Source organism: Zalophus californianus, chromosome 9 (genome assembly GCF_009762305.2).
Source record: "Zalophus californianus isolate mZalCal1 chromosome 9, mZalCal1.pri.v2, whole genome shotgun sequence".
Lineage (NCBI taxonomy): Eukaryota > Metazoa > Chordata > Mammalia > Carnivora > Otariidae > Zalophus > Zalophus californianus.
In genome coordinates, this window is record NC_045603.1 from 14,812,030 (window position 1) to 14,838,140 (window position 26,111).

Below are 26,111 nucleotides of genomic sequence, written 5' to 3' on the forward strand. Positions count from 1 at the left end.
GGATTGTTTGGGTACTTTCCACCCCAAAGCCTGTACTTCTAGCATGGGATTATACGAATCCAGGCCCATGCCAGAATTTACAGAGTTTGTACCATCAACGACGTGGTTGCAAAATTAGTTATTCCAGGTCCAAGCCTTGTTAGCAACACTACCTACAGACTCAGCAAGAACAGCTAAACTCTGGTTGAGTTAAGGAGATTGAAACCACTCTCCTTAGGCAGTAACAAGTCTCCTTCAGGTCCGCCAGAAAAGAGATTCATCTCCCCAGAAGGCATCTCTGTGGTTCTTATGCACAGACCACCATCTGGATAGACAGTTTTAGTGAAGGACAATTCTAGGCCCTCTCCCTGTATGCAGTCGTTCATAAACGACTGCATCTTGAGTTTGGCTTGGTTAAAATACATTTTGTATCAGAGACCAAAATGTTCTTAGACCCGCTAATTAAGGTATTTTCAAAATATAAACTGGACAAGTTGCCAACATTTTTCTGCCATCCAAGTGTACATAATTGCTTGTGCATTTTTACTAAGTACTTCATTAGCTAATTAAGCATTCATCGAGGAAAATGCAAGGAACATAGAATGAAAATACAGAATCAGGAAGAAGGAAAAGACATATTTAAAAACTGCTTATTCGTCTTTTACTAAAAAGTTTTCCAAAACTTCTGTGTCTGCGCCTACTACACCTCGTTTCGTTTTTTTAGCAAAATTGCAGCAAGGAATTCCTCTGCCCAACCCACACAAAATCTCATTTGTCAATTCAGATATTGAAGTTTTTGAGGTAAGAATGTGAATATTCTCTTCACTGCCCGCATTTCTTTTCGTAGTAGAATAAGCCTCTTCCTATTTTGTTTACTCTGTCTTATGCTACTTTGTTCTGCTTTGTGTTTTTCCAGCCCACGGAGTTTTGTAGACAAAAAGCTTAGCTCTTAAAGCTTCCAGTCAACAATGAAAAGCATTGAAACTTGAGTTTGAAAATCAAACCAAGTCTGATTTCCCTTCACAGCCAGACTTACTCACACCACAGTACGAGAAGGCGCACCGTGGTGTGCTTTATCTCATTCCTTCCACAAAACCACCTTCGAGGCCCGGATTAGCGGTCCCATTTAAAATGAGGAAAGCGAGGCCTGGCTGAGACCTGACCGGTTCTTCTGAACTTTTGCCCAAACCAAAGACCCTCCTCAAGGTTCAGGGATCTGTTGTGAGCTGTTTCCTCATTAATCATTATCAACAAACTCCAGAACACCTTTTTTCTTCCGTTTTGGTGCTTTTTTTGAGGGAGGGGGAGTAAGATTCTGAGGGAATTCTCCGATCCCATACACTATCCGACCCTCCTGTTTCCCTCCCCACCTCCCCTTCTATAGCTGCTCAAGTCACAGAAGGAGACAGTAATCCCAAGTGGCCTGTTCCTCTGCCTCAGGCACCCACAAGGGGACCGCGGCGGGGGAGGGTGTGACACAGGAGGACCTGGAAAAGAAACCATCTCTCCCTCACCCCTTAGCAAACCCCATAGGCCTACGGCGGCCCGGCCGGTGTCCGGAGTGTGACGTTATCTTCACCCTTGCCTCCTTTTCAGGGGTTCCTTTTGATTTCCACCGACCTGAAGTATGAAACATCCTTAAAGCAGCAGCTAAGTTTCCATGGTTGGGAAGGTCTGAACCTCATAAGTGGACAGTGGAGGGGGAAGCCAGTCGCCTGATTGCCTGTTTGGAGTCCACTCCAGGAAGTAAATGGCCTTAATCCACAGCTACTGTAAACCCAGAAGGGGAAGACAATGCACACTGGATTGTAAAGCCCTTGTGAGGTGCTTAGACTGACAGTTTTCTTTCTCAAGCCCTCAGGGTCAGAGGGAGGCAAACTGAGTTAAAGAGCTAAATCGGGGTGTGTGTCTGCGTGTGTAGAGGGGTAGGCGTTTCAATGTGTGTTCGTGTTCGAATGCACATTGTGTGTTCCTGTGTTTATAAGGTGCCAGGGCTGAAAGCTAGCCATATGCCTCTGAGGAGGTGCATGAGAAACTCCGCAGTACAGATTTGCATGAGTTCTTGCTGGAGGAGCTTCTTTAGCTCTCTCTGCAGCCCAGGGTTTTCCCCACTTCCCCACATATTGGATTTTATGTTTTATATTTACTGCTACTGTCCCCTGTATTTAATTAAACTTGTTTTCTATTAATGATAATCTTGTCTTTTTATTTGAGAAATTCTCTGCCCTGGATTTTTTTTTAATAAAATAAGACAAAGATGAGAGAATTTAGCCTCTTTAAGTTGACAAAAAGTGAAGGTGTGCAGACTTCAAGGCTTGATTTAAAAAGGGAATACCTTGGGGCACCTGGGTGGCTCAGTTGTTAAGCATCTGCCTTCGGCTCGGGTCATGATCCCAGGGTCCTGGGATTAAGCCCCTGCGTTGGGCTCCCTGCTCAGGAGAGCCTGCTTCTCCCTCTCCCACTCCCCCTGCCTGTGTTCCCTCTCTCGCTGTGTCTCTGTCAAATAAATAAAATCTTTAAAAGAAAAAAAGGGGGAGGATACCTTGCCTCTTATTTGTTTCTGGTGAGAAACTCTGGAAATTATATCACTTCTTTAAGTTCTAGGGTTTTCCCTCCCAGATGAAATGAAATGGCAGTGCAGACTGCTAAGCCTAGATCATTTGTAGCTGGTGATATTAAGTTGTTAGAGCATCTAACTATTGGGGTGAAACTGGGGCAGAAGAGGAGGAAAGGAGACCCGTATGGATAACGTAAGAATGACTAGAAACCACAAACTCTGCCTTTGTGGCGCTCACAATCTAGTGGGCAAGTGGATGCCAAGCCCGGTGCTGGGTACTCCACGACTGTCACTCACCTAATGCTCACAGACACTCTGAAGAATTGTGATCCCATTTTACAGATGAGGAAACAAAGGTGAAGAGAGATGAATCATACAAGGCTGGTAAAGCAGCCTCTGCACACCAGGCAGAGGTAGAAATTGAATTCAAGTCTTCCCGATTCCAAAGTCACCGCTATTTACATGAGGTGGGACTAGAAGCCGAAATCACGAGAAAATCGCTTACTACTGTGAGCAAGAGACAGGCGTATAAAAGAGCGTGACGGCACGGTTCTTAGTCGACCAAGAAGGGAAGTCTGGGAAGCCCCGCCGTCCGCAAGGACTGTGATCTGCTCATCTTTATGGCGCACATCTGGCCATAATAACCACCCCTATCAGCGTTTGTTGGAATAAATGATAAGCTGTCACGTTCATTCTTTGGAATGTTCTTTTCTACAGAAAAGTCATTTAATGTGCATCCACAAATTCATTCTGAAACATTACAAATGTCCAGTTATATTTATTTAAACATGTTTCTCGGCTATCCACAGCTTTTTTCCCTCACTGCTGGGAATGTAAACTCCACGCAGATTTTCATTACAGCAGTTGGACCTGATCCAGATTCAGTGCGTTTTTCAAGGGCTGAAAAGCACTTCCAAAACAAAGGATGACTACATCTCACTAGAAACGACTGTATTTAGTTTCGCTTTAAGCCTGGAAGAGGACTAGTAAATATCCGAAAGATAAACACTAGAGGGCAGTCTAACTTACCGAGATAAAAGCGATTTTGGTGGCAGGAGTTTCGAGCCTCGGTGCTTGCCGTCGCCCATCCTGCGGCGGAGCTTACTGCGCCTGCGCGTTGACTTCCGGAAGGCGGTGCTTCAGGCAGTGGGACAGCGCGGCAGCGTCTCTTCAAAGCGGAGCGGGCAGTTTTTGCTACCGTTGTCGCCGCCATGAGTCGTAGTTATAATGATGAGCTGCAGTTCTTGGAAAAGATCAATAAAAACTGCTGGAGAATCAAGAAGGGCTTCGTGCCCAACATGCAGGTGAGGCGGGGAAGGGGGAGCCGGTGGCGGGGCCTTCCCGGGGGCCCGCGGCTCCTCCCTGCCCACCGGGCCCGGCCTTTCCCCTCGCCCTCCCGACCCCTGGCTGGGCGCGGGGACCGTCCCCGCCCCCATCCTCCGGCCGGCCCCACCTCCCGGCGCAAAAGGTCCGCGAAGCGGAACGTTCCTGGGGAATCCAAGTGAACGCTAAATTCGCGCTTGCAAAACGCTTTCGCGCAAAAGTCTCAAAAACGCACCGTAAGACGTTCCGTTCCCGAGCTGTAGAGACGTTAGTGGTTTTTCACACGGTGGCACAGCCAGTCAGTCCAAGGTGGGGTTGCTGGGACGGGAACCCCGTTCCTGAGTCATGCTGGCCATCTGGGTGACGTTTACGGACCTTTGTTTGCTGAAGCAAGTTATTAGCGTTCACTGTTGAATAAAACGTACTTGCGTCTCGCGGCGGTCTAGAAAGTTCACAGCGCAGGGTGGCTTGTTTTTAATACTCACTTCGCTAAGGATGGGTTGGTGACACAGCTTCCTCTAGCCACCTAGTTAGAAGCTCAGCCAGGACTTGATACCCATTTTACTTCTCTTTTCCTCTGACGGAATGATGTATTCCCGATGGAGACTTGGAACCCAGTACCAGGGAGTGTGAAAGCCTGGGCTCGCTATCTCTCGGGCTTCATTGCCATTTGTGCTTATTATCTTCCATTAAAGTGAAGAAAACAGTCATTTGTAAGGTTTTGGGGACATATGTTAAGTAGCTTTTGAACTCCCTTAAGGTGCCCTGTAAGTGTGTTGGAGGTTTGTGAGTCTGTGTCTTGGTAAGAGTTCCTGACAGCCACTCCACTCTTTTTACTCAGTATCAGAACTTACTGAGTGTCCCCCATGAGCAAAGCTAGACACTGAGAGGAGGAAAGGGCCGTGGTCATAAGATTCCATTTTGCTGTTTTCCGTTTAGCCAGTTTCTGTTAATGGAATCTGGTTCCCTGAATGAAGGAGTAGGCAGTAACCACGACATGATGGTCGTGATAACACACCGTCAGTGTCTGGGAGTGATTCTAGCAGCACTTTTGATACACACAACTGCTGCTAATCCTGCCTAAGAGCAAGTCTCATCTTGCGACAGGCAGTTATCGTTTAACTATTTGTACGGCACTTTACTATCATTGCTCCCCTAAGAGTAGAGAGTTGAAATCTCGATATACTGCTCTTAAAAAGTTGCTGACCTTTATGCTAAGCTTGAACTGTATTCCCATTCTTGAGAGATGAGTGAATGTCACAGTAATTACCGAATCTATCCTCCTCAATCTCTATTCCTCCTTAAGACCTACATGCTGCCCTGAAAATTCCTCTTCCCTAAAAGACTCCCCTCCCAATTTTATGTCATTTTTGTGTCTCCTTTATATCTCCTGAATGTCTTGCAGCTCCAGTGATGTCTCTTGTCTTTGAAGAGCTAGTTAAAACGGTGAACACCTCTCAAGCCTCCTCCGGCTCCCTAGGCTACTGAGCCACTTCATCAGTTTCTTCATAGCACTCCCCTATCATAGAGCTTGCCTCATTGCCCTCTTAACTTTCTAGTCTGGGCTGCATCCTGGGCTGAAAATTCCTCAAAAACAGGATCTTAGGGACACCTGGGTGGCTCAGTTAAGCGTCTGCCTTCAGCTCAGGTCATGATCTCAGGGTCCTGGGGTCAAGTCCCACATCAGGCTCCTTGCTCAGTGGGGAACCTGCTTGTCCCTCTGCCTGCCTCTGTCTCTCTGACAAATGGATGAAATCTTTAAAAAAAAAAAAACAAAACAGGATCTTAATATATTCTTTGTATCTCCCCTAGTGCCCACTACAGTGCCTAAAGCATAGTAAGTCCTCAGTAAATGTTTGGTGAATTAATAAATTAGAAAATTGTACTGGAGACATTTTCCGTTTTCAACTGGTGTTATTCAAGCAGAAGTCCTCTTTCTTATAAAAGAAAGAAATTTGTCCCGGTGATTAGTGTTAAGTCTTTGCTTCTTCAGTGGGCAGCTTCTTCATTATCTTTGATACCTGATAAAAACTTCTGGCCTTTGGTGTTACATAATTACGTCCTCCATTCCCTTTTGTATTTTTTTGTCAAGCTCCTTTATCCTCTTAAATTGTGTAGATTCTAGAACTAAGCACACAGCTGTGTAGCTACATGTTAATTTTTTTTTACTCTTTACCTAAATATTGATTTATAAATCAGCATAGGACGAATTAAAGTGTAATGTGCTATTGTCTTAGGCACAGAAAAAATACCCTGAGGTCAGATGACTGCAATTTTATGTTTAGAATTTTACTTTTGTGATTTATCAATATATCAAGACCCACTGATTTTTAGAAGCACAGGAGTAGTAGGACTTTTGGCCTTGGTGAGAGCATAGTTGGAAGACTTTTCTTTCTTTCTTTTTTGTTTTTTTAAAGGTTTTATTTATTAGAGAGAGAGAACATGAATGTGGTGAAGGGCTCCATCCTTGGGACTCCAGGATCATGACCTGAGCTGAAGGCAGATGCCTAACCAACTGAGGCACCCAGGTGCCCCAAGACTTACTTATCACACATGCAAAAAATTCCTGTTGAATTCTTAACTGTTTGTTTAAGAGTAGGAGAATAAACAATTTGTGAACATTGCAAAATACATTTTTAATACATATTTAAAGATAGGAACATCTGGTAGTATTTGTTAGGAAGTTTTCTGCTTGCTTAAGGTAATGAGGAAGTGTTTTATAAAGAGTAAAGTAAAATAAATATTACATATAGTGTGTGTATTCTATCCGGTGCCTATATATCATATGCATGTGCTCTTAGTTTTTCCTTTTTGTTGGTACCAGGTTGAAGGAGTTTTCTACGTGAATGATGCTCTGGAAAAATTAATGTTTGAGGAATTAAGGAATGCCTGTCGGGGTGGTGGTAAGTACATTAGAGTTTTACATGTGGCCATATAAATAGTATCTTCCCTGTGGCATGATAATGCTAACTCAATTATAATTTAAAAATTCAAAAGTATTGTCAGGTAATAATCAAGACTTAAATGAGACCAAAAACCTGTTACTTATCTGTGGTCGCATTGTTAGCCACCTGGCTTTGTAGAAACTGTTTGGAGCTGGGTAGACCTGGTTGGTTTTGAAGCTACCCTTGAACAGTAATAATGAGCTACCATTTATTGTGCACTTACTATGTGCCAGGCACTTTGCTTGGTACTTTATATAGATTATCTCATGTAATTCTTGAGTAATTTTAAGAGGAAAACGTTATCTCCATTTTACAGATGTGTAAGGCAAGGCTCAGTGACTTTAAGTAGTTTTATTTTTTATTAACATATAATGTATTATTTATTTCAGAGGTACAGGTCTGTGATTCATCAGTCTTACACAATTCACAGTGCTCACCATAGCACATACCCTCCCCAGTGTCCATCACCCAGCCACCCCATCCCTCCCACCCCCCCACCACTCCAGCAACCCTCAGTTTGTTTCCTGAGATTGAGTCTGTTGTGGTTTGTCTCCCTCTCTGGTTTCGTCTTGTTTCATTTTTCCCTCCCTTCCCCTATGATCCTCTGTCTTGTTTCTCAAATTCCTCGTATCAGTGAGATCATATGATGCTTTTCTTTCTCTGATTGACTTATCTCACTTAGCATAATACCCTCTAGTTCCATTCAGGTCGTTGAAAATGGCAAGCTTTCATTTTTTTTGATGGCTGCATGCTATTCCATTGTGTATATACACCACATCTTCTTTATTCATTCATCTGTTGATGGACATCTAGACTCTTCCCATAGTTTGGCCATTGTGGACATTGCTGTTATAAATATTGGGGTGCACGTGCCCTTTCAGATCACTACATTTGTATCTTTGGGGTAAATACCCAGTAGTGCAATTGCTGGGTCGTAGGGTAGCTCTATTTTCAACTTTTGAGGAACCTCCATACTGTTTTCCAGAGTGGCTGCACCAGCTTGCATTTCCACTAACAGTGTAGGAGGGTTCCCCTTTCTCCACATCCTTGCCAACATCTGTCGTTTCCTGACTTGTTAATTTTAGCTATTCTGACTGGTGTGAGGTGGTATCTCATTGAGGTTTTGATTTGTATTTCCCTGATGCCGAGTGATGTTGAGCACGTTTTCCTGTGTCAGCCATTTGGATGTCTTTGCAGAAATGTCTGTTCATGTCTTCTGCCCATTTCTTGATTGGATTAGTTGTTCTTTGGTGTTGAGTTTGATAAGTTCTTTATAGATTTTGGATACTAGCCCCTTATCTGAGATGTCATTTGCAAATGTTTTCTCCCATTCTGTTGGTTATCTTTTGGTTTTGTTGACTGTTTCATTTGCTGTGCAAAAGCTTTTTATCTTGAAGTCCCAATAGTTCATTTTGCCCTTTCTTCCCTTGCCTTTGGCGATGTTTCTAGGAAGAAGTTGCTGCCTGTGTTCTCCTCAAGTGTTTTGACGGATTACTGTCTCACATTTAGGTCTTTCAACCATTTTGAGTCTATTTTTGTGTGGGGTAAGGAAATGGTCCAGTTTCATTCTTCTGCTTGTGGCTGTCCAATTTTCCCAACACCATTTGTTGAAGAGACTGTCTTTTTTCCATTGGACATTCTTACCTGCTTTGTCGAAGATGAGTTGACCACAGAGTTGAGGGTCCATTTCTGGGCTCTCTATTCTGTTCCATTGATCTATGTGTCTGTTTTTGTGCCGGTACCATACTGTCTTGATGATTACAGCTTTGTAATAGAGCTTGATATCTGGAATTGTGGGATGCCACCAGCTTTGCTTTTCTTTTTCAACATTCCTCTAGCTATTCGGGGTCTTTTCTGCTTCCATACAAATTTTAGGATTATTTGTTCCATTTCTTTGAAAAACGTTGATGGTATTTTGATAGAGATTGCATTAAATGTGTAGATTGCTCTAGGTAGCATAGACATTTTCACGATGTTTGTTCTTCCAATCCATGAGTACAGATTCTTTGCCTTTTTGGTTAGATTTATTCTTAAGTATCTTACGGTTTTGGGTGCAATTATAAATGGGATTGACTCCTTAGTTTCTCTTTCTTCTGTCTTGTTGTTGGTGTATAGAAATGCAACTGATTTCTGTGCATTGATTTTATATCCTGACACTTTACTGAATTCCTGTATAAGTTCTAGCAGTTTTGGGGTGGAGTCATTTGGGTTTTCCACATAAAGTATCGTATCATCTGCAGAGTGAGAGTTTGACTTCTTCTTTGCGGATTCAGGTGCCTTTTATTTCTTTTTGTTGTCTGATTGCTGAGGCTAGGACTTGTAGTACTATGTTGAATAGCAGTGGTGATAGTGGACATCCCTGCTGTGTTCCTGACCTTAAGGGGAAAGCTCTCAGTTTCTCCCCAATGAGAATGATACTCGCTGTGGGTTTTTCATAGATGGCTTTTATGATATTGAGGTATGTTGCCTCTATCCCTATACTCTGAAGAGTTTTGATCAAGAAAGGATGCTGTACTTTGTCAAATGCTTTTTCTGCATTTATTGAGAGAATCATACAGTTCTTGTTCTTTCTTTTATTAATGTATTGTATCACATTGATTGATTTGCGGATGTTGAACCAACCTTGCAGCCCAGGAATAAATCCCACTTGGTGATAGTGAATAATGCTTTTAATGTACTGTTGGATCCTATTGGCTAGTATTTTGGTGAGAATTTTTGCATCCATGTTCATCAGGGATATTGGTCTGTAATTCTCCTTTTTGATGGGGTCTTTGGTTTTGGGATCAGGGTAATGCTGGCCTCAAAATGAGTATGGAAGTTTTCCTTCCATTTCTATTTTTTGGAACAGTTTCATAAGAATAGGTATTAATTCTTTAAATGTTTGGTAGAATTCCCCTGGGAAACCATCCAGCCCTGGGCTCTTGTTTGTTGGTAAGTCGTTTTAATTAGTCCAGTTGCATAACTTCTCCGTGAGGCGGAACTCACATCTAAGAGTGTCTGATTCCAAAGTCTGCATTCTTAACCAGTACACTGATTAGCCTCACTGAACTTCAGCTAATCTCATCTGTAAAGGGGAGTTGATTACACTTATCTTGCAGAACTGCACCAATGTTTAGGGATAAGTGTATGAAAGCTCTAATATAATGCTCTAATGGTGATGATGGTATTACAGTGGAACCTGGTTTTAACCCTTTATTTTTAGCTCAACAATCTAAATCCCACCCCTCTCCCCACCAGGACATCCTAACTTGCCTAAAATGACACTGCGACCAAGTGATAGAGCAAAACTAGAGCCCCATGTCCCCTGCCTTTCAGTCCAGTGTTGTCCCAGCTCTTCTGCATTGCCCTTCTTTGTCACTTAGAGTAAAACCAGTGGTGGTGGTGGTGGTGGTGTTGTTTTACATCGGCAACATAACGTTTATTAGTTGTTTCACATTTCTCAGTACTGTGTTTGCAAGGAACCTTCCGGTGGTATGCACAGAACGCTGACAGCGTGTCTGTGATTACTCCAGTTGCCCTCGCTACCGTCCTGTGTGTGTGCTGCCGTCGCCGCCGCCTTCTTCTTTTTTAAGATTTTATTTATTTATTTGACAGTGAGAGAAGGAACACAAGCGGGGCAGTGGGAGAGGGAGAAGCAGGCTCTCCACTGAGCAGGGAGCCCAATGCGGGGCTCGATCCCAGGACCCTGGGATCATGACCTGAGCTGAAGGCAGTCGCTTAACGACTGAGCCACCCAGGCGCCCCCATGCGCTGCCTTCTTGATGAAGCCCCCTTCCCACTTCACCCCACACGCCCTCTCCTGCTTGTCCTGACCACTACCCCTTCATTTAATGCAAGCAGGAAGCCTATGAATATACTTAATGCTAAAAATCAACTGCGTCCCCTTTTCTAATTCTGAATTTTTGCCTTCAGGTGTCGGTGGCTTCCTGCCAGCCATGAAACAAATTGGCAATGTGGCAGCCCTGCCTGGGATTGTTCATGTGAGTCCGTGTTCAGAGTTTGAATCATTTGTATTTTGTCTTAGTCTCAAAGTTCGCGAAGTGGATGAATGGCTAGGCCTAACTGATAGCGGTGTCACTTAGATAGTGACCTTCAAACATCTAGAAATAACCATGGAGCTTAAAGAAGTAATTGAGTCTGGATAGCATCTCAGTTTCTGGTTGCTTTTTGCTAGAACCTGTAAGCATTTGAAAATCTTTGAAGTAGTTTTGTTTTCTTGTTTCTTTGTCAGTACAGCATTATTCCTGGATCAGGGTACCACCATTGAAAGTTTCACTCTGGTCCCATTCAAGGGGATGATTGGAGAAAGAATGGACAGAAGTGTAAGGGTTAGACCTGTGGGGAGGGAGAAAGGACAGTACAGTTGTTGTAGGCATGATTGGGAAAGGAGGGTGGTGGCAGTAAAAGGTAGGCCTGGGTGGTGCAAGTGGGGCCCCTCCACGGTCTAACTTTCAGGTTCCACCATCACAAGAAGGTATGAAATCCTTTACAACAGACATTTTTTGAGGTCTTTATACCATTTATTGTGCTGGCACTTGGGAGGAAAATGAAAAGAAATGGATTGTGTAAGGAACCCTTAAGTGTCTAGGTGTCTGCATTGACCTGCATTCTTCCTGGGTCAGGGCCCTTTCCTAGGCCCCAGATGTAGAAAGTGTACAGTATTCATACCAGCAAATGGATTACATTTGCCTATGATGACTTAAACACTAAGGACCTATATACATCAGATAATTCCGTTCACTTAACCTGATGTGACCACAATTTGTCCGTGTCTATAAAGATTATCTTTCAAATGTAATTCTACTTCGAGTGTCTGGGTGGCTCAGTTGATTGAGTATCCAGCTCTTGATTTCGGCTCAGGTCACGATCTCAGGGTCACAGGATCAAGCCCTGCTTTGGGCTCCACACTCAGCGGGAGTCTGCTTAAGATTTTCTCCCTCCCGGAGCACTGGGTGTTATGCACAAACAATGAATCATGGAACACTACATCAAGAACTAATTATGTAATGTATGGTGATTAACATAACAATAAAAATTTTAAAAAAAGATTTTCTCCCTCCCTCTTCACTTCCTCACCCCACTCTCACTCACTCTCTCTGAAATAATAAATAAGTAAATCTTTTTTTTATAACAATAAATATTTAGAACGTAATACTATCTTAAAGTTAGTATGTGGCCTTCCTATAGCATGTTATACTGAGGCTTTTCTGTTTCAGTTTCCTTAGTTAATGGTCAGACTTTATTAAAAAGGTTTTTTCCCCCGCTATTTTTAACTTTATGATTAGAAGTTTTTATACTTAATTTTCACCAATAGAGAAGGTTTCACAAAAACAGAATCTTGATTTGGGGAAGGCTTCGGCCCACAGCCCACTTGAGAATTAATGTCTTGTCAGGTTGAGAAAGCTGTATTTCATTTTCTAATTCTCTTTCAGCGATCTATTGGGCTTCCTGATGTCCATTCAGGTTATGGGTTTGCTATTGGGAATATGGCAGCCTTTGATATGAGTGACCCTGAAGCAGTGGTATCCCCAGGTAAGGTCACTGTGCACATCTGCCGTCAGGTGAAGCACAGTCCTTCTGAAATAGAGTATGGATGTCTCTCATTCTCATGTCTATCATTCCTTGTCCCCTAGTTTACTGAGAGGATTAATTGTGGACACTTGGAGACTATTAAAATATCAAGTAAAGTGTACATTTATGGAAAATTATTTGGGCTCCTACTATATGCCAGGCAGTTTTTAGACATTGGCTACAAAACAAACTGAAACGCTTCGCTGGCAAATTATTTGTCTTCTTTGTGTCCCAGTTAATTCTCGGGCAAATTGGAGCTAGTAACGTTAACTCCACATAGCATTACTATGAGGAGTAAATGAGCTAGTACGAGGCACTTAGGAAGTACTGGGTAAGTACTTAGCACAGTACGAGGCACTTAGGAAGTACTGGGTAAGTGATTGCTCTTATTATCATCATTACGATTAATTTCTAGTTGCATATATCTTAATCTTTAGTCTAGATGATAACTTATTATGATTAATTTCTAATTGTATACATCTTTTTTAATCTTTAGTCTAGATGATACTCATTGTTCATTACCGCCTTCCTGGCCCACAAAGTACCTGCAGTATGTACATTACTTCAAGTGTATTAATGTCATCAGACTTTACCCACTTTGTGGGCTACTTTTAAAAAGTTATCTTTAAAAGAAGAGCTGTCTTTCAAACCCCATATTAATGGTGAGAAACCACAGGTAACATTGCCCAACTACCTGGTTTTGCTAATCTGTGACTAACTTCTCTATTTTGCAGGTGGCGTTGGATTTGACATCAACTGCGGTGTGCGCTTGCTAAGAACCAATTTAGATGAAAGTGATGTCCAGCCTGTGAAGGAGCAACTTGCCCAAGCTATGTTTGACCACATTCCTGTCGGGGTGGGATCAAAAGGTGTCATCCCCATGAGTGCCAAGTAAGAGGACAAGATTCCAATAAGCGGATTGGGAAAGAAAATAACCACGTGACCCTCATTCATAACCAGTGTAGGATGCTTAGGGGATGGGGATTGTTCGGTCACCTTTCAGGAAGTGGTAATGAATTGTTCTTTTACACATGAGGTGCCCCCCACCCCATTGATTAGATTAGTCAAATGATGTTTATTAGAACAGCCTTTGACACACACAATTTATAACAGAGAAATACCCACTGAGAGTTATTGAGCACTTCCTACATGGAAGGTGCTGTGCTATAGTATACGTTTATCATGTCATTTTATTTAGATAATATTTTAGATAATACCCCTAATGTTTTAGATAATAACCTAATGTTATTCCCAATTCCAAAAGAAAGGAAAGTGAGGTTTAAAGAGGTAATAGTAAGCTAGTAAGTAAAGTCAGGATTCAAACCAAAGATCCTTGGGCTTCAGAGGCTGTATTCTGAACCGCCTTTTTTCAGTGAGCCTCTATTTAGCCACGACCTTCCTTTTTTAATTATGGCACTGAATGTTGTATATTTAGCGAGGATGTTAAATATTGCAGCAGTAGAGAATGAAATTGAAAGCCACAGCATAACTGCCTTTTCGATGGCCATTGATGGTACTGTCATGGCTCTTGCAAAGCTGTGTATCTTAAACTTTGCGGAATGTGTGCTTAACTAGAATGTTGCTTTGGCATCTTCTGTTTTATCTTTAAAATTTATGTGACTTTTGCATTCTAATTACATACACGAACATACATTAATACCAATATGTTTCTGGCTGTTAACTGCTTCTGCAGCTCCCCTCCAGCAAAAAAACAAAAACAAAAAACTTGGAGTAAACTGATAAACGTGGAGGGTCTGTGATTTATGTGGTCCCTGACATGCAGCCCTGGTTTGAAAAGCATACCTAGAACATTATGAATTCTAAGATCTTCATAAATATTTTAAATAGAAATTTTGTCCTATGTCATAAATAATGTTTGAAATGGGCTGTAGTGGGGAGATGACATTGATCATTTAACCTTCCAGATAGTGTGTTGGGAGGGCTGGACCTGGACCTTAGATGAAGGTCAAGGCTGATTCCTTCTAGGAATTTAATGTATGTGCCCTTTCAAAATGCATGTGCACTGAAGCCAGGTAGTATTTCTGCAAAGATACCTTAAAATTGATCCTGTGCCACCTGAAGGCATTTACATAGGTTTATTATTTGGCTGTAATTTTTCATAAATTATTAACGAAGGTGGGTAGCTGTGGTAAAGTTAGTGTAGATGGTGATATCTAATGACAGTTATAAATTTTCTTTGCCTTTCGGAGAGGCAAATCTAATGCAAATAAGATTTGAAGAGTACAAGGGACTGAATAAATGTCTAAAGAACTATAATTGCCTCTCACGTGGTCCTTACTATTTTATATTGCAATTACTCATGTAGCTGCTTTCCTCAAAAAAACTGGAGCTGCTGAGAGCGTAAACTGCATCTAGCACGGCGCCTGGTACACAGGCGAGAGTAAACGGACTGGCTCTCTCTGCCCTTTTGAGGTGTTGTCATCTTGGCTTTTGCTCTGCCTTGGCTGTGAAATGACCAGACCTTATTACTCCCTCAGAGACTTGGAGGAGGCCTTGGAGATGGGTGTGGACTGGTCCCTGCGAGAAGGCTATGCCTGGGCTGAGGACAAGGAGCACTGTGAGGAGTATGGAAGGATGTTGCAGGCCGACCCCAACAAGGTCTCTGCGAGGGCTAAGAAAAGAGGCCTTCCTCAGGTAACACGTGGAAGGGGCAACGTTCTTGGGGGCCCGGGGGTGGGGGTCGTATGTTTCTGTTGAGTGGGAAATGTCTTCTGTGTAGCAAACATAACCCCAGGTTTTTCACAGTATATCAAAAAGAACACAAATTTGTTTATGCTCTGTTCTTACTCTTAAAAAACTGTTAGGAACTTGCAGATGTTCATAAAATACAACAAGATGTGCTGAATTAGAAATGGATGGGAGAAAAATGAGATATGATTATAAGGCTTAAAAATCTATGCCCAAATTACATACATACATACTTTGACAGTCCACAGATGTGGCTGAATTTTATGGAGTCTAAGATGAGAAGACATATCTTGTCAGTTCGTGGCGTCCATGAGATAAGAATATACCACATGTTTGAAATCTACAGCTAATGGCAATGGCTTTGCCATTAATTCACTGTGACTGTGGGCAAGTCTCTTTTGCCTAAGTCTGGTTTTCTTTTCTTTTTTTTTTTTAAGATTTTGTTAGAGAAAGAGCAAGAACACAAGTAGGGGGAGAGGCAGAGGGAGAGTGTGTTGGGAGGGCTGGACCACTGAGCAAGGAGCCTGATGCAGGGGTCCCAAGACCCTGGGATCATGACCTGAGCCGAAGGCCGATGCTTAACCGACTGAGCCACCCAGGTGTACCTCTGAGTCTGGTTTTCTTATCTGAAAACTAGTTAAACTAGTTAAAACTAGGCAGCCTCTAAAGACTACCAGCACTTCTGTGCCCTGGTCCCTAAATCATCTCTTAACTCCAGTTACAGGATATATTCTTTCAGTGGTGGATAATGGTAGTTGTCAGTAAACCCATAGATGTTTCAAAAATCATTTGAACTTAGACTTTGTGTAAGAGTCCGCATTCACCAGAGTTCATCACAAAATTTGACCCTTCTGTCCACAATGTTTAAAATGTCCTATGGGCCATTTAATGGTCTGAGTTTGGTTTATGAAGTTTTTAATACATATTTCTATATACCTCAAGCAGGTAATGATACAATAAACTTCAAGAGCTACTCTACCATATTTTTTTATTGTGTATTGCTTTAAATGCATGAAGCATTTCTGAGGCTCAGAAATTCTTTGTTATATAAAACTGTGATTCTTTGTCAGTTGATTTTACCAATTTGCTTTTTAAATGATTTTTTTAAAGCAGAATAGAAGCCTGGCGCCTGGGTGACTCAGTCAGCTGAGTGTCCAACTCTTGGTTTCCACTCAGGTCATGATCTCATGGGTTTGTGAGATCAGGCCCCATGTCAGGCTCCCCACTCAGTGGGGAGTCTACTTGAAGACTGTCCCTCTTCACCTCCCCCGACTTGTGCATGCACACTGCCACGCTCTCTCTCGAATCAATAAATAAATCTTTAAAAGCGAAATAGAAGCTGTTTTATCAGACATTTTTACTTTTGCAGTTGGGGACCCTGGGAGCAGGCAACCACTATGCAGAAATCCAGGTTGTGGATGAGATTTTCAATGAGTACGCAGCTAAGAAAATGGGCATCGACCATAAGGGACAGGTGTGTGTGATGATCCACAGTGGAAGCAGAGGCCTGGGCCACCAAGTAGCCACAGGTACATTCTGGATCTAATTTTTGACTCAGTGCTCAAACACGCATTCATGGGAAACCAAATAGAGATTTCAGAGAGAAAGCTCTGGAACTATATTGCATAGGTTTTTATTATTTCACATGGTATTGTCATAGGAGATTAAGTACTTCGCATTCTGCTATTTCATTTATACATTTATGATGTGTGCAAATGTGTCTTATGTACCTGTAATGCAAGATTAAGTGTTATAGTGTATGCGGTGATGAAATTGGCAAGGACCCGCCCTCAAATTGTCTCAAGAAAGAGATGTCACGTCGTTGAAAAGGTAGTACCTGATAAAATACCAAAGAACAGTCTAATAAAGCATTTAAAAAAAAAGATACTGGAGGTGGCATGGTGAACACATACTGTTTGTAGTTCGGACAATCAAGCTCAAAGGACATTCATGACCAAAAGACAGCATGAACAAAAGCAGAAGGTAGGGGATAGCAGCAAGATCACTTTGGATGATTGACAGGACGTGTGAAAGGATTTATGAATTTATGAGAAGGTATATAGGTGCATGGAAATTTTTATAAACCTTAAGTTGTATATTAAAATAGTTCATCCTTGTGTGTACATTTCATCCTATGGGAATTTAATAATTTGGGCCAGCTTGACCCATTAGAATATTTAATCTAGCAAATGTATGGAGCACTGACTAGTGATTCTGACTGAGTCCTTCTCTACACTTTGCCATGGATTTGATTTTCCTGCTCTTCTAGCAACTTGCCTCCAAGTCTTTTCTGTTAAGTCACTAAAAGATTGTTTTTTAAAACCATGACGGTAATAAAATGTACTTTACTACTTCCATTCATTCATTTTCATGCCAGGAAAGGGGAAACTAAGACCATGTTGTTGCTATTTGTGTTCACCTCTCATTCCCTGTCCAGGTTCCTACAGGGAAGGTGTTAGCTCTGTAACCCACATATTTTGTGTCACATAGCGCTGACAGAAGAGCCTCAGTAACCACGTCTTGACCAAGCAAATAGATGAATTTAGAAACACGTCAAAGGAAAAGTTGTATTTTCCATTTCGAAATGATTTTGAATGTAGCCTACTTTTCTGCGATAAAGGTGAATTATAAAGGTAAAAGCGGCCGATTTAGACTTCTTCTCTCTGGTCCAGATGCACTGGTAGCTATGGAAAAAGCCATGAAGAGAGACAAGATTATAGTCAACGACCGGCAGTTGGCTTGTGCTCGGATCGCTTCCCCAGAGGGTCAGGACTACCTGAAGGGGATGGCAGCTGCTGGAAACTATGCCTGGGTCAACCGCTCCTCCATGACCTTCTTAACCCGTCAGGTACAGTTGAAGTTGCTCTTCTGTTACTCACGATGAGGTTTAAAACAGCCTATAGAATCTGGTTTTCGAAATAATAAATATCGGATACATTGGCAAAGTATCCAGGCTCTTGATGTTTCCTTAAATCAACTCAGAGTATCAGGTGTGGGGAATGAGAGAAGAAGAGAAACCAAAGTTGTTCTTAGAATTTGCCTTGAGCAGCAGATAGGATAGAAGTGCATTCACAAAGATTAGAAGGCTGAGGAAGAAGCTGTTCTGAAGGGTGGAATCAAGAGTAGCCCAGCAGCTTTTCAACCAGAGTTGGAATTTATGGAGTGAAGTTTGCAATGTGGTGTAAAGGATGGTTTTTGTCTTTTATGTGAAGATTAATAATACCGCCATATTTGAGCTCTTAAATCCCTCACTCCCTATAGAAATAGAGCAGCTGAAATCAGTTAGAGGAGTTCTGAAGAGCTGGTTCTGGCCGCTTTTAACATAGGCTTTTCCTTTTAGGCCTTTGCCAAGGTCTTCAACACAACCCCTGATGACTTGGACCTGCATGTGATCTATGACGTTTCTCACAATATTGCCAAAGTAGAGCAGCATGTGGTGGACGGAAAGGAACGGACACTGTTGGTTCACAGGAAGGGATCCACCCGAGCTTTCCCCCCTCACCATCCCCTCATTGCTGTTGATTACCAAGTATGTACTAAGCCATTTGTGGTTTTAGGCCGTGGGGGCATGATTTAGGTCGTTCTAAACATGGGTGAATTTAAACAGGCAGTGGTTGTGTAAAGAAAGTCTGTCCTCCCTGAGAACAGTTGATTTCCAGTCTTCTCTGAAGCAGTGACTCCCCCCTCATCTGTGCCTGCAGTGGGAAGTCTAAAACGTCCTGCATGGAGACTCTTTTACTCCATATAGGTGATCTCTTCAAGGCTTTTGAATGATTGGAAGGCAAGATTAAGATTAAACTCAGTCTGTTCATCTCTTCTCTCTTCTTGGTATCTGGCTGTGGTAGAGGTAGAAGGGCCCTTAGCCTGACCCTGGAGAGGTCAAGCGCCTTGCCCGGGATGGTTCTTCCTAATGACGCTTCCGCAGACATTTGAATTTGGCTTCACTCTTGCATTGTCTGTCTTCTGCTGCCTTCCTGGTCCTCACATTTTTCCCTCCCGATTATCCAAGAATTAAAATAATGTTCTAGTAAGTTTTGAAAGCAATGTATTTGGAGGCCCAGGTTTCTCCCACAGTCCTGCATTGCAAGAGGAAGTATAAATCTCAGGCATAAAAAGCTCATCTAAAGCTTTTCTAAATTGTAATATGTTTGATTTGTGTGTGCATCCTCAGCTCACTGGACAACCCGTGCTCATTGGCGGCACCATGGGCACTTGTAGTTACGTTCTTACTGGCACCGAACAGGGCATGACTGAGACCTTTGGAACAACTTGTCATGGAGCGGTAAGGAAAACAAACTTACTTAGAAATGCTCTCTTCAGTTTGTCATTTTGCGTTTTGACAGGTTAATGTATTTGAGCATTAACAGAGTTGAAGTTTGGATCCATCTTGTCTTCTACGTGAATTTCTTACCATAATATATGCTGTCTAGTGAACCGACAAAGGTCACTTAGTAATCTCTACCTTAGTGGAAGTAATTGTAGAGTGAGGGACTGTTTCCCATCTCTGCAAGTCCACAAAATCCAGACTGGGAAATTCCCACACTGCATAACGGATAGAACTTTAACTGATGCAAGTTCACATCACAGCTTATCTCAGCCATTCACGGACCTAGTCATTTGCGGAATTTGCTCCTTTCTAGGTAGGTCCACTCAAGATTTGGGGGATTTGCACAACGGAGCCCAGGCGTAGACAGCACACCTATTTCACCATATCACCTCTTATCTTCTAAGCCAGGGGTTGGCAGACTTTTTCTGTAAAGCAGCAGACAGTAGGTATTTTAGGCTTTGGGGCCATATGGTCTCTAGTACCTATTCCATTGTGCCGTCGTAGTGAAAAAGCAGCCATAGACAATACATAAACCAGTGGGAATTACTGTGTTCCAGTAAAAGTTTATTTACAGAAACAGGTGCTGGGCCAGATTTGGCCCACAAACCAGTTTGCCAAGCCATGTTCTGAGCCATGGGAGTGCTTAGCTAGTGATGGAGTGGAAAATTGAAACTCTAGATTACCTTCTCATAGGACAGACCCTCACAAATATATTTGAGCCTTCCTTTTTCTCTGATCCCTTCTCATTTCCAGCTGCCTCCCAACTCCTCATTTTTAACCCAGTGATCAAAACCAGCACAACATCGCATATCACACATTAGCAACACCTGGAGGCATTGTTTTTGTTTGTTTGTTTGTTTATTGTCACAGTAAGGGAGGGGAGTTTTGTTCTGGCATCTAGTAGAGGCCAAGGATGCTGCTGAACATTCTACGTGACATAGAATTATCTGGCCCAAAATGTGAGGAGTGCTAAGGTTGAGAAACTTAAATCACAAGGCACAAAGTTTTTGTGATGACAGACCTACTGTTTGTGATTAAAACCAATTTATATTGAATTGATAATTAATAGTAATTAGAGATATAAAACTAAATGTTTCCATACTGAATGTTCTGTATAGGTGGAAATTAGTTTTCCGGAAGGATACCATGAGATTGCAACAAAAGACACTAAGGTTGATGAAACAGAAAAAGATTATTTTCTAACTCTAAAGAAGTCGTCAAGGAAAAGGCATAAATCCCAAAAGTTTAAATAATTACTGGAGTTGAATGTAAATTTTAGCTCAGAATTTTTTAAAGATCATTCCTTTCCTAATCTAGGGCCGTGCACTGTCCCGAGCAAAATCTCGTCGTAATTTAGATTTTCAGGATGTCTTGGACAAACTGGCAGATATGGGAATCGCAATCCGCGTTGCCTCGCCCAAATTGGTTATGGAAGAGGTAAGTGAAACTTTGATAAGTGCCCAGCATAAACCTGTCTGTGATTTATGCCACTACACAGAGAGCATAACTTTTGGTATTGCTATCAGATACTATGTTTGCTTTTAAATAATCTCAATTACAATTTATCGTTGTCTTTTGTTTGGAGATTAATTGTAAGGCAAGTCCACAAGAATGATTCTTACCTTTCTTTTTTTTTTTAAGATTTTACTTATTTGAGAGAGAGACAAAGATAGCGAATGGGGAGGAGAGGGAGAAGCAGGCTCCCCGCTGAGCAGACTCAGTCCCAGGACCCTGGGATCATGACCTGAGCTGACAGCAGATGCTTAAACGACTGAGCCACCCAGGCACCCCATCCAGCTGTTTTTATTTTTTATTTTTTTTTAAAGATTTTATTTATTTATTAGAGAGCGAGCGAGAGAGAAACAGCATGAGAGGGGAGAGAGTCAGAGAGAGAGAAGCAGCCTCCCCACTGAGCTGGGAGCCTGATGTGGGACTCGATCCCAGGACTCCGGGATCATGACCTGAGCCGAAGGCAGTCGCTTAACCGACTGAGCCACTCAAGCCCCCATCCAGCTGTTTTTAATAATGAGACTGAAATCCCAAGAGTAGACTTACTGAGTCACAGAGTATGACAAAGCCTTATTTCTTAATAACAATTTTTTCTTTGACTTGAAGAATAACACCTGTTTATAGGGTGGTGGCTCAGTTGGTTAAACGTCTGACGCTTGGTTTCAGCTCAGGTCGTGATCTCAGGGTTGTGAGATCAAGCCGGGCTCCACTCTGGGCATGCAGCCTGCTTAAGATTCTCTTTCTCCCTCTCCCAAGCCCTTCCCTCTCTTAAAAAAAAAAAAGAAAAGAAACACTTATTTCATTAAGAGATTTTGGAAAATGCAAAGAAGAAAACAAAACATTTGAAATTCCACCAACCAGAGATAACCTCTATTGATACTTGGTATTTTCTTTATGTGTATGTTTTACATATGATTTTTTCATTCACTCAGGAAATGCTTATTAAACATCTATAGTTAGGTGCTATTCTATGTTTTAGGGGTACTGCAGAGAACATAACCAACAAATCCCTTTTTTGTGGAACTTAGCACATAGTAAAAGATGTGTTAGATGACAGACATTAAGTGCTACAAAGTACGGATGGGACAGGGATAGGGAAAGGAAGTGGGTGCGGTTTTAAATAGGGTGTAGTGGAGTGATACTTGAGTGAAGACCTGAAGAGAGAGAGGGAGTGGACTATGTAGGTATCTAGGGGCAAGCTTTCCAGGCAGAACAGCCACGTGCAGAAACCCTAAGGCGAGATTATGCTTGGATGTTGGAGAAATAGCAAGAAGGCCACTACGACAAGAGCAAGCAAGAGGGAGCTGAGGTCAGAGAGGTCGGCGCGCCAGATCGTGTGAGTCCTTGCCTTTCCTTTACAAAAGGACTTTTGCTCTTACTCTGAGGGAGGTGATGGGAAGACACTGGAGAATTTTGAGCAGAAGAGTAACATGATCTGGCACGCTGAGGAGAAGAATCTGGAAGAGAAATTGATGATGCAGAAAAGGGGGCGGGAATTACTGGAGTAGTGTCCCTGGATAGATGAGAGTGCATGGGGTTGGTCTTTGCTGGGAGCTCAGATAATGAATCCTTAATAAAAGGAGAGAAGGTAGGATGCAGGTAGTCAGGGAAGAGCTGGTGAGATTTTATGGAGATTCTGTTCTGGTGGTTTCTCCTTTTTCAGCGTAATAGAAAGTGGTACCAGCAACTTAAGCATGAGGACACAGGAGAAGGTATGAGATAACCATTTAAGAGAAAGAATAATCAACATGGTGAGATTTTGGGTGGGTGCCAGGGCAGCAGCAAGGGCCTACTTGAGCTAAATTCGGTGATCGGGTGTTTTTCAACTACATTCAGCTGTACAGGTGCAGGCATGAAATAGAGGTTGAGTTAACTTTAACCAGGTTTGCAAGTATGGTGCAGTGGAAGAGAAGCAAGGTTGTTGAGGGATTGCAAAGGGATTGTACATCTCACGGGGTTCAAGGATTGTTGGAGATGGAGCACAGGAGGGCGTGAGCTGGAAACCTAGCTGTGAGCAGCAGCCTGACAGGCTCCAAACGGAGATTAGGGAGGAGTTGTAATTGCTGGTAATGACAAGTTATGGGGTGTGGTGGCCCTGGCTGGGAGTGAATGATCGGGGTAAGCATCGAAGGAGCAAAAGTCAAGGAACTAGAAGCCAAGATACCGAAAGGGTCCTGTTCCTAGATACTGAAACCATTTGGAATTATAGCAGGACAAAGTGACAGTGAGCCAGGAGCGACAAATCTTCAAGTAATGCTACGGAGTGCTTCTGGGTCTAGCAGGTAACCACACAAGAGGGAGTGAAAGATGACCGGAGACTCAAAACGGGAAACGGGGAGTCCTTAGGGAGGAGGGGGTGCGAATGGCCTGGAAAGAACCAAGATGAGCAAGGCCACCTGTCACCCTCCTGGGCCTAGTGACAGGGCCCCCACTTAGGAGGGAAGGTAGCTAATACCTCAGAAAGTTGGAGGTGGAAGTTACCCCCCTGGGGGAGATCTGTGTTTCCTCAAGAGCAGGAGGGTGAAGGGAGTGCTCAGATCAGGGGGGACAAGGAGAACGTTCTGCACATGACTAACTGGAAGGAGTCCAGAGGCTGCAGTGCGAGAAAGTTAGAGATTGGAGGGGAATGAGCTAGCAAGGGGTGTGTACGGAGCCCTGTGGGAATCCACTGGGAGGCCCGAACTGCTATGCTGCCATCAACGGGGAGAGGGGGTGTGTGATGAGACTAGTCTGAATGGACAGTGACTGAGGGGGAAGGGAGGGTCGAGGTCTTGCTGGAAACTCAGAAGAGCGCGCATCCGTGTGTATACACATAAACGTACACACGGTGTTAGTGATATAGGTGCGTTGAATAACTTTCCCTTATTGTGAAAGTAATAACTGTTCATTCCAGAAATTTTGACAACTATAGAAATAAAGAAAGAAAATCAGAATGGCCAGTAACTACCAACCAAAGATAATTACCACTAACAGGATGATTTGGTGCATTTCCCTTTCTGTTGGGTATTAGGGTGTGTGTTTTATTCAGTTAAACATTTACTGTTTTTTCTAGTTATACAAGTGATATACATTCTGTGGGGAAATTATGAGACAGAAAAAATATAAAACAAGGTGAAAGTGTTTATCTTATTAATCTCTTACCAACATTGAGTTCACTCGTCATCTTTGTTTGATATACACACCAAAAAGAAAACTCAGTATTATTTTAATGTGCATTTCCTTGATCCCACATGAAGTTTAATGCTTTCAAGGATTACATTTTAAGTAGATTTTTACAGTGTTTAACTCCTTCCCTGCAGGCTCCCGAGTCCTATAAGAACGTGACAGATGTGGTGAACACCTGCCACGATGCTGGAATCAGCAAGAAGGCCATTAAACTGAGACCGATTGCCGTGATCAAAGGATAGAACGCTGACCGCAGTCGCCAAATGCCACTGCCCCTCATGGAACAAAGGTGGACGGAAACGCTCCTCAGACACCCGAGACCCAACCAGCTCAACGTGCACAGCTGTAACTGCCCGCCCCCGAATGGCTGGCGGGCAGCTGCCGCTCTTGGGAACCAGGGTGGTAACATTACCTTCCAGGAGGAGTCCCATTGCCCTCGTTTGGAAAGGGATGTCTGTGCTTCCTCCCTGATTGTCCCACAGGTTTGAGGAAAATCTGTTAGGGGGTGGGGTTAGATCAAGATACTGCCTAACTCATTCATGGAAGCCTGTAGTCATCAGAATGAACTTCTTTACAGCAAGCCTGGTTTATAGTCTGAGATGAAGCGTGTTCTAGTAAATAAGTTTTTTTGAATGTTTCCTTGCCCTCCTCCCTTTGTTGGTTTGTCCATTCATCCACCCATCCAGCCCCTTCCCCTGAACCCAGCAAAACCCTAAACTCCACTCTCACTTGGAAAGTACCCACGGGGTCCTATCCGGATGTTAGATGAATGGATAATGGGATACGTTGAGGAGGGAATGTGTATGGAGGTATAGGAATAGGGGCTCAAAAGTAATTTTTCATAGACTTGTTACTTTGCTTATCCTAAATATGAGGCAGAGTTTTGCCTTACCTGCACATGGCATCTTTTGGGACCTGTCATTAACGAGGCCTGGTTTGGATGAGGTCTTGCAGCAGCAGAAAACCTGCACATGATACTGAATATGTTTGTGATTGAATTATTATAAAAACATTACATGACCACAGCTGTGATGTTAACGGTTGTTCTGCTCTACAGGTTGACGGGTGCCATCCAGTCAGATTTTGTGTTCTGTACGGTGACACCTGAAGATGTTAAAGTGACAGGTTACTAAGGCCTTTGTTGAGTCCAAGTAGCCAGTAAAATAGAAAAATCTAATAAAGTTGCAATATGTTGTTTTATCTTGTGCCTAATAGTTTATATCTCAGAACCGTTAGTATTTGTGCTTGATTCACTTTGGTTAGTGTTGCTGTTGCCTGATTTTCTCCCAGGTTGCTTTCAGTGTCTCACTTTAAAATATTCTTTTTTTTTTTTTTAAAGATTTTATTTATTCATTCCTGAGAGGGAGAGGGGGAGAGAGAGAGAGAGAGAGAGAAGCAGAGGGAGAAACAGGCTCCCAAGGAGCAGGGAGCCCGATGCGGGACTCGATCCCAGGACCCTGGGATCATGACCCGAGCCGAAGGCAGATGCTTAACCATCTGAGCTACCCAGGCGTCCTCACTCTAAAATCTTCTTTCTTAAAACCTCAACTTACAGTAAAAACCCTCCTTAGAGTACCTTCTAGATGCTGCCATTTGGAAGGGCTGGAAAAGATAGACTTCCTCTGAAAAATGGCCGATAGGAAACGGCATATCGTGTCTCGACTCTGAGCACCCAGTCACCTAAATATTTTGATGGTAGAGTTTGAAAATAACCATCAGTTTGGACTCTTGATGTGATCATTACAGGCCACTCATGCCTTCAGACGGGCCCAGCCGCTGTTGTGCACACATGACTGAAGGATGCAAGCTGCCACCGAATGCTGCAGGGCGGCACCTTGAGGTGAGGAACAGGCTTCTGGCAGGTGCTAGCTTCTCCAGGGTGAACAACGTGGGAGGGGCGACTCCCCCTAACCGGGCTTGCTGAATGACGTGTCATTTGAAACTAATTCAAAGCAAGGTCCCCTCCCACAACTAACTGATGGCAGTGCAAGAAATGCTGTGCATCATCTTAAATACATACGTTGAG

General features: G+C 42.8%; 3 protein-coding genes across 6 annotated transcripts in view; 2 read left to right on the forward strand and 1 right to left on the reverse strand.

Moving 5' to 3' along the window:
* BPIFC (BPI fold containing family C) overlaps positions 1–2,344 on the forward strand; it is a 41,916-nt gene extending 39,572 nt beyond the window's left edge. For 2 of the 3 annotated variants that reach the window (XM_027592464.2, XM_027592465.2), the window contains exons 16-17: positions 704–780; positions 1,576–2,344. In XM_027592464.2, the coding sequence (XP_027448265.1) occupies positions 704–780; positions 1,576–1,698 (200 nt within the window). In that variant the 3' untranslated portion in view covers positions 1,699–2,344. The remainder of the gene's footprint in view (positions 1–703; positions 781–1,575) is intronic. The other variant, XM_027592466.2, reaches the window with a different exon arrangement.
* The window catches only part of FBXO7 (F-box protein 7), a 75,698-nt gene extending 71,921 nt beyond the window's left edge, over positions 1–3,777 (reverse strand). The window contains exon 1 of one of the 2 annotated variants that reach the window (XM_027592462.2): positions 3,566–3,777. In XM_027592462.2, coding sequence (XP_027448263.1) covers positions 3,566–3,749 — 184 coding nt within the window. In that variant the 5' untranslated portion in view covers positions 3,750–3,777. The remainder of the gene's footprint in view (positions 1–3,565) is intronic. The other variant, XM_027592461.2, reaches the window with a different exon arrangement.
* On the forward strand, positions 3,676–25,292 carry RTCB (RNA 2',3'-cyclic phosphate and 5'-OH ligase). The gene is made up of 12 exons (XM_027592468.1): positions 3,676–3,840; positions 6,684–6,762; positions 10,717–10,784; positions 12,237–12,336; positions 13,110–13,266; positions 14,874–15,030; positions 16,454–16,613; positions 17,757–17,932; positions 18,425–18,613; positions 19,256–19,366; positions 20,729–20,848; positions 24,220–25,292. The coding sequence occupies exons 1-12, from the start codon at positions 3,748–3,750 to the stop codon at positions 24,325–24,327; spliced, it is 1,518 nt and encodes a 505-aa protein (XP_027448269.1). The 5' UTR covers positions 3,676–3,747; the 3' UTR covers positions 24,328–25,292.
* Positions 25,293–26,111: the final 819 nt, after the last annotated feature.

Bases quoted from the DNA above. Each gene is read 5' to 3' on its own strand.
- RTCB (XM_027592468.1), top strand. From the start codon at position 3,748: ATGAGTCGTAGTTATAATGATGAGCTGCAGTTCTTGGAAAAGATCAAT. The intron at 3,841-6,683 runs GTGAGGCGGGGA...TGTTGGTACCAG, and splicing joins GCTTCGTGCCCAACATGCAG to GTTGAAGGAGTTTTCTACGT. The intron at 20,849-24,219 runs GTAAGTGAAACT...CCTTCCCTGCAG, and splicing joins CCAAATTGGTTATGGAAGAG to GCTCCCGAGTCCTATAAGAA.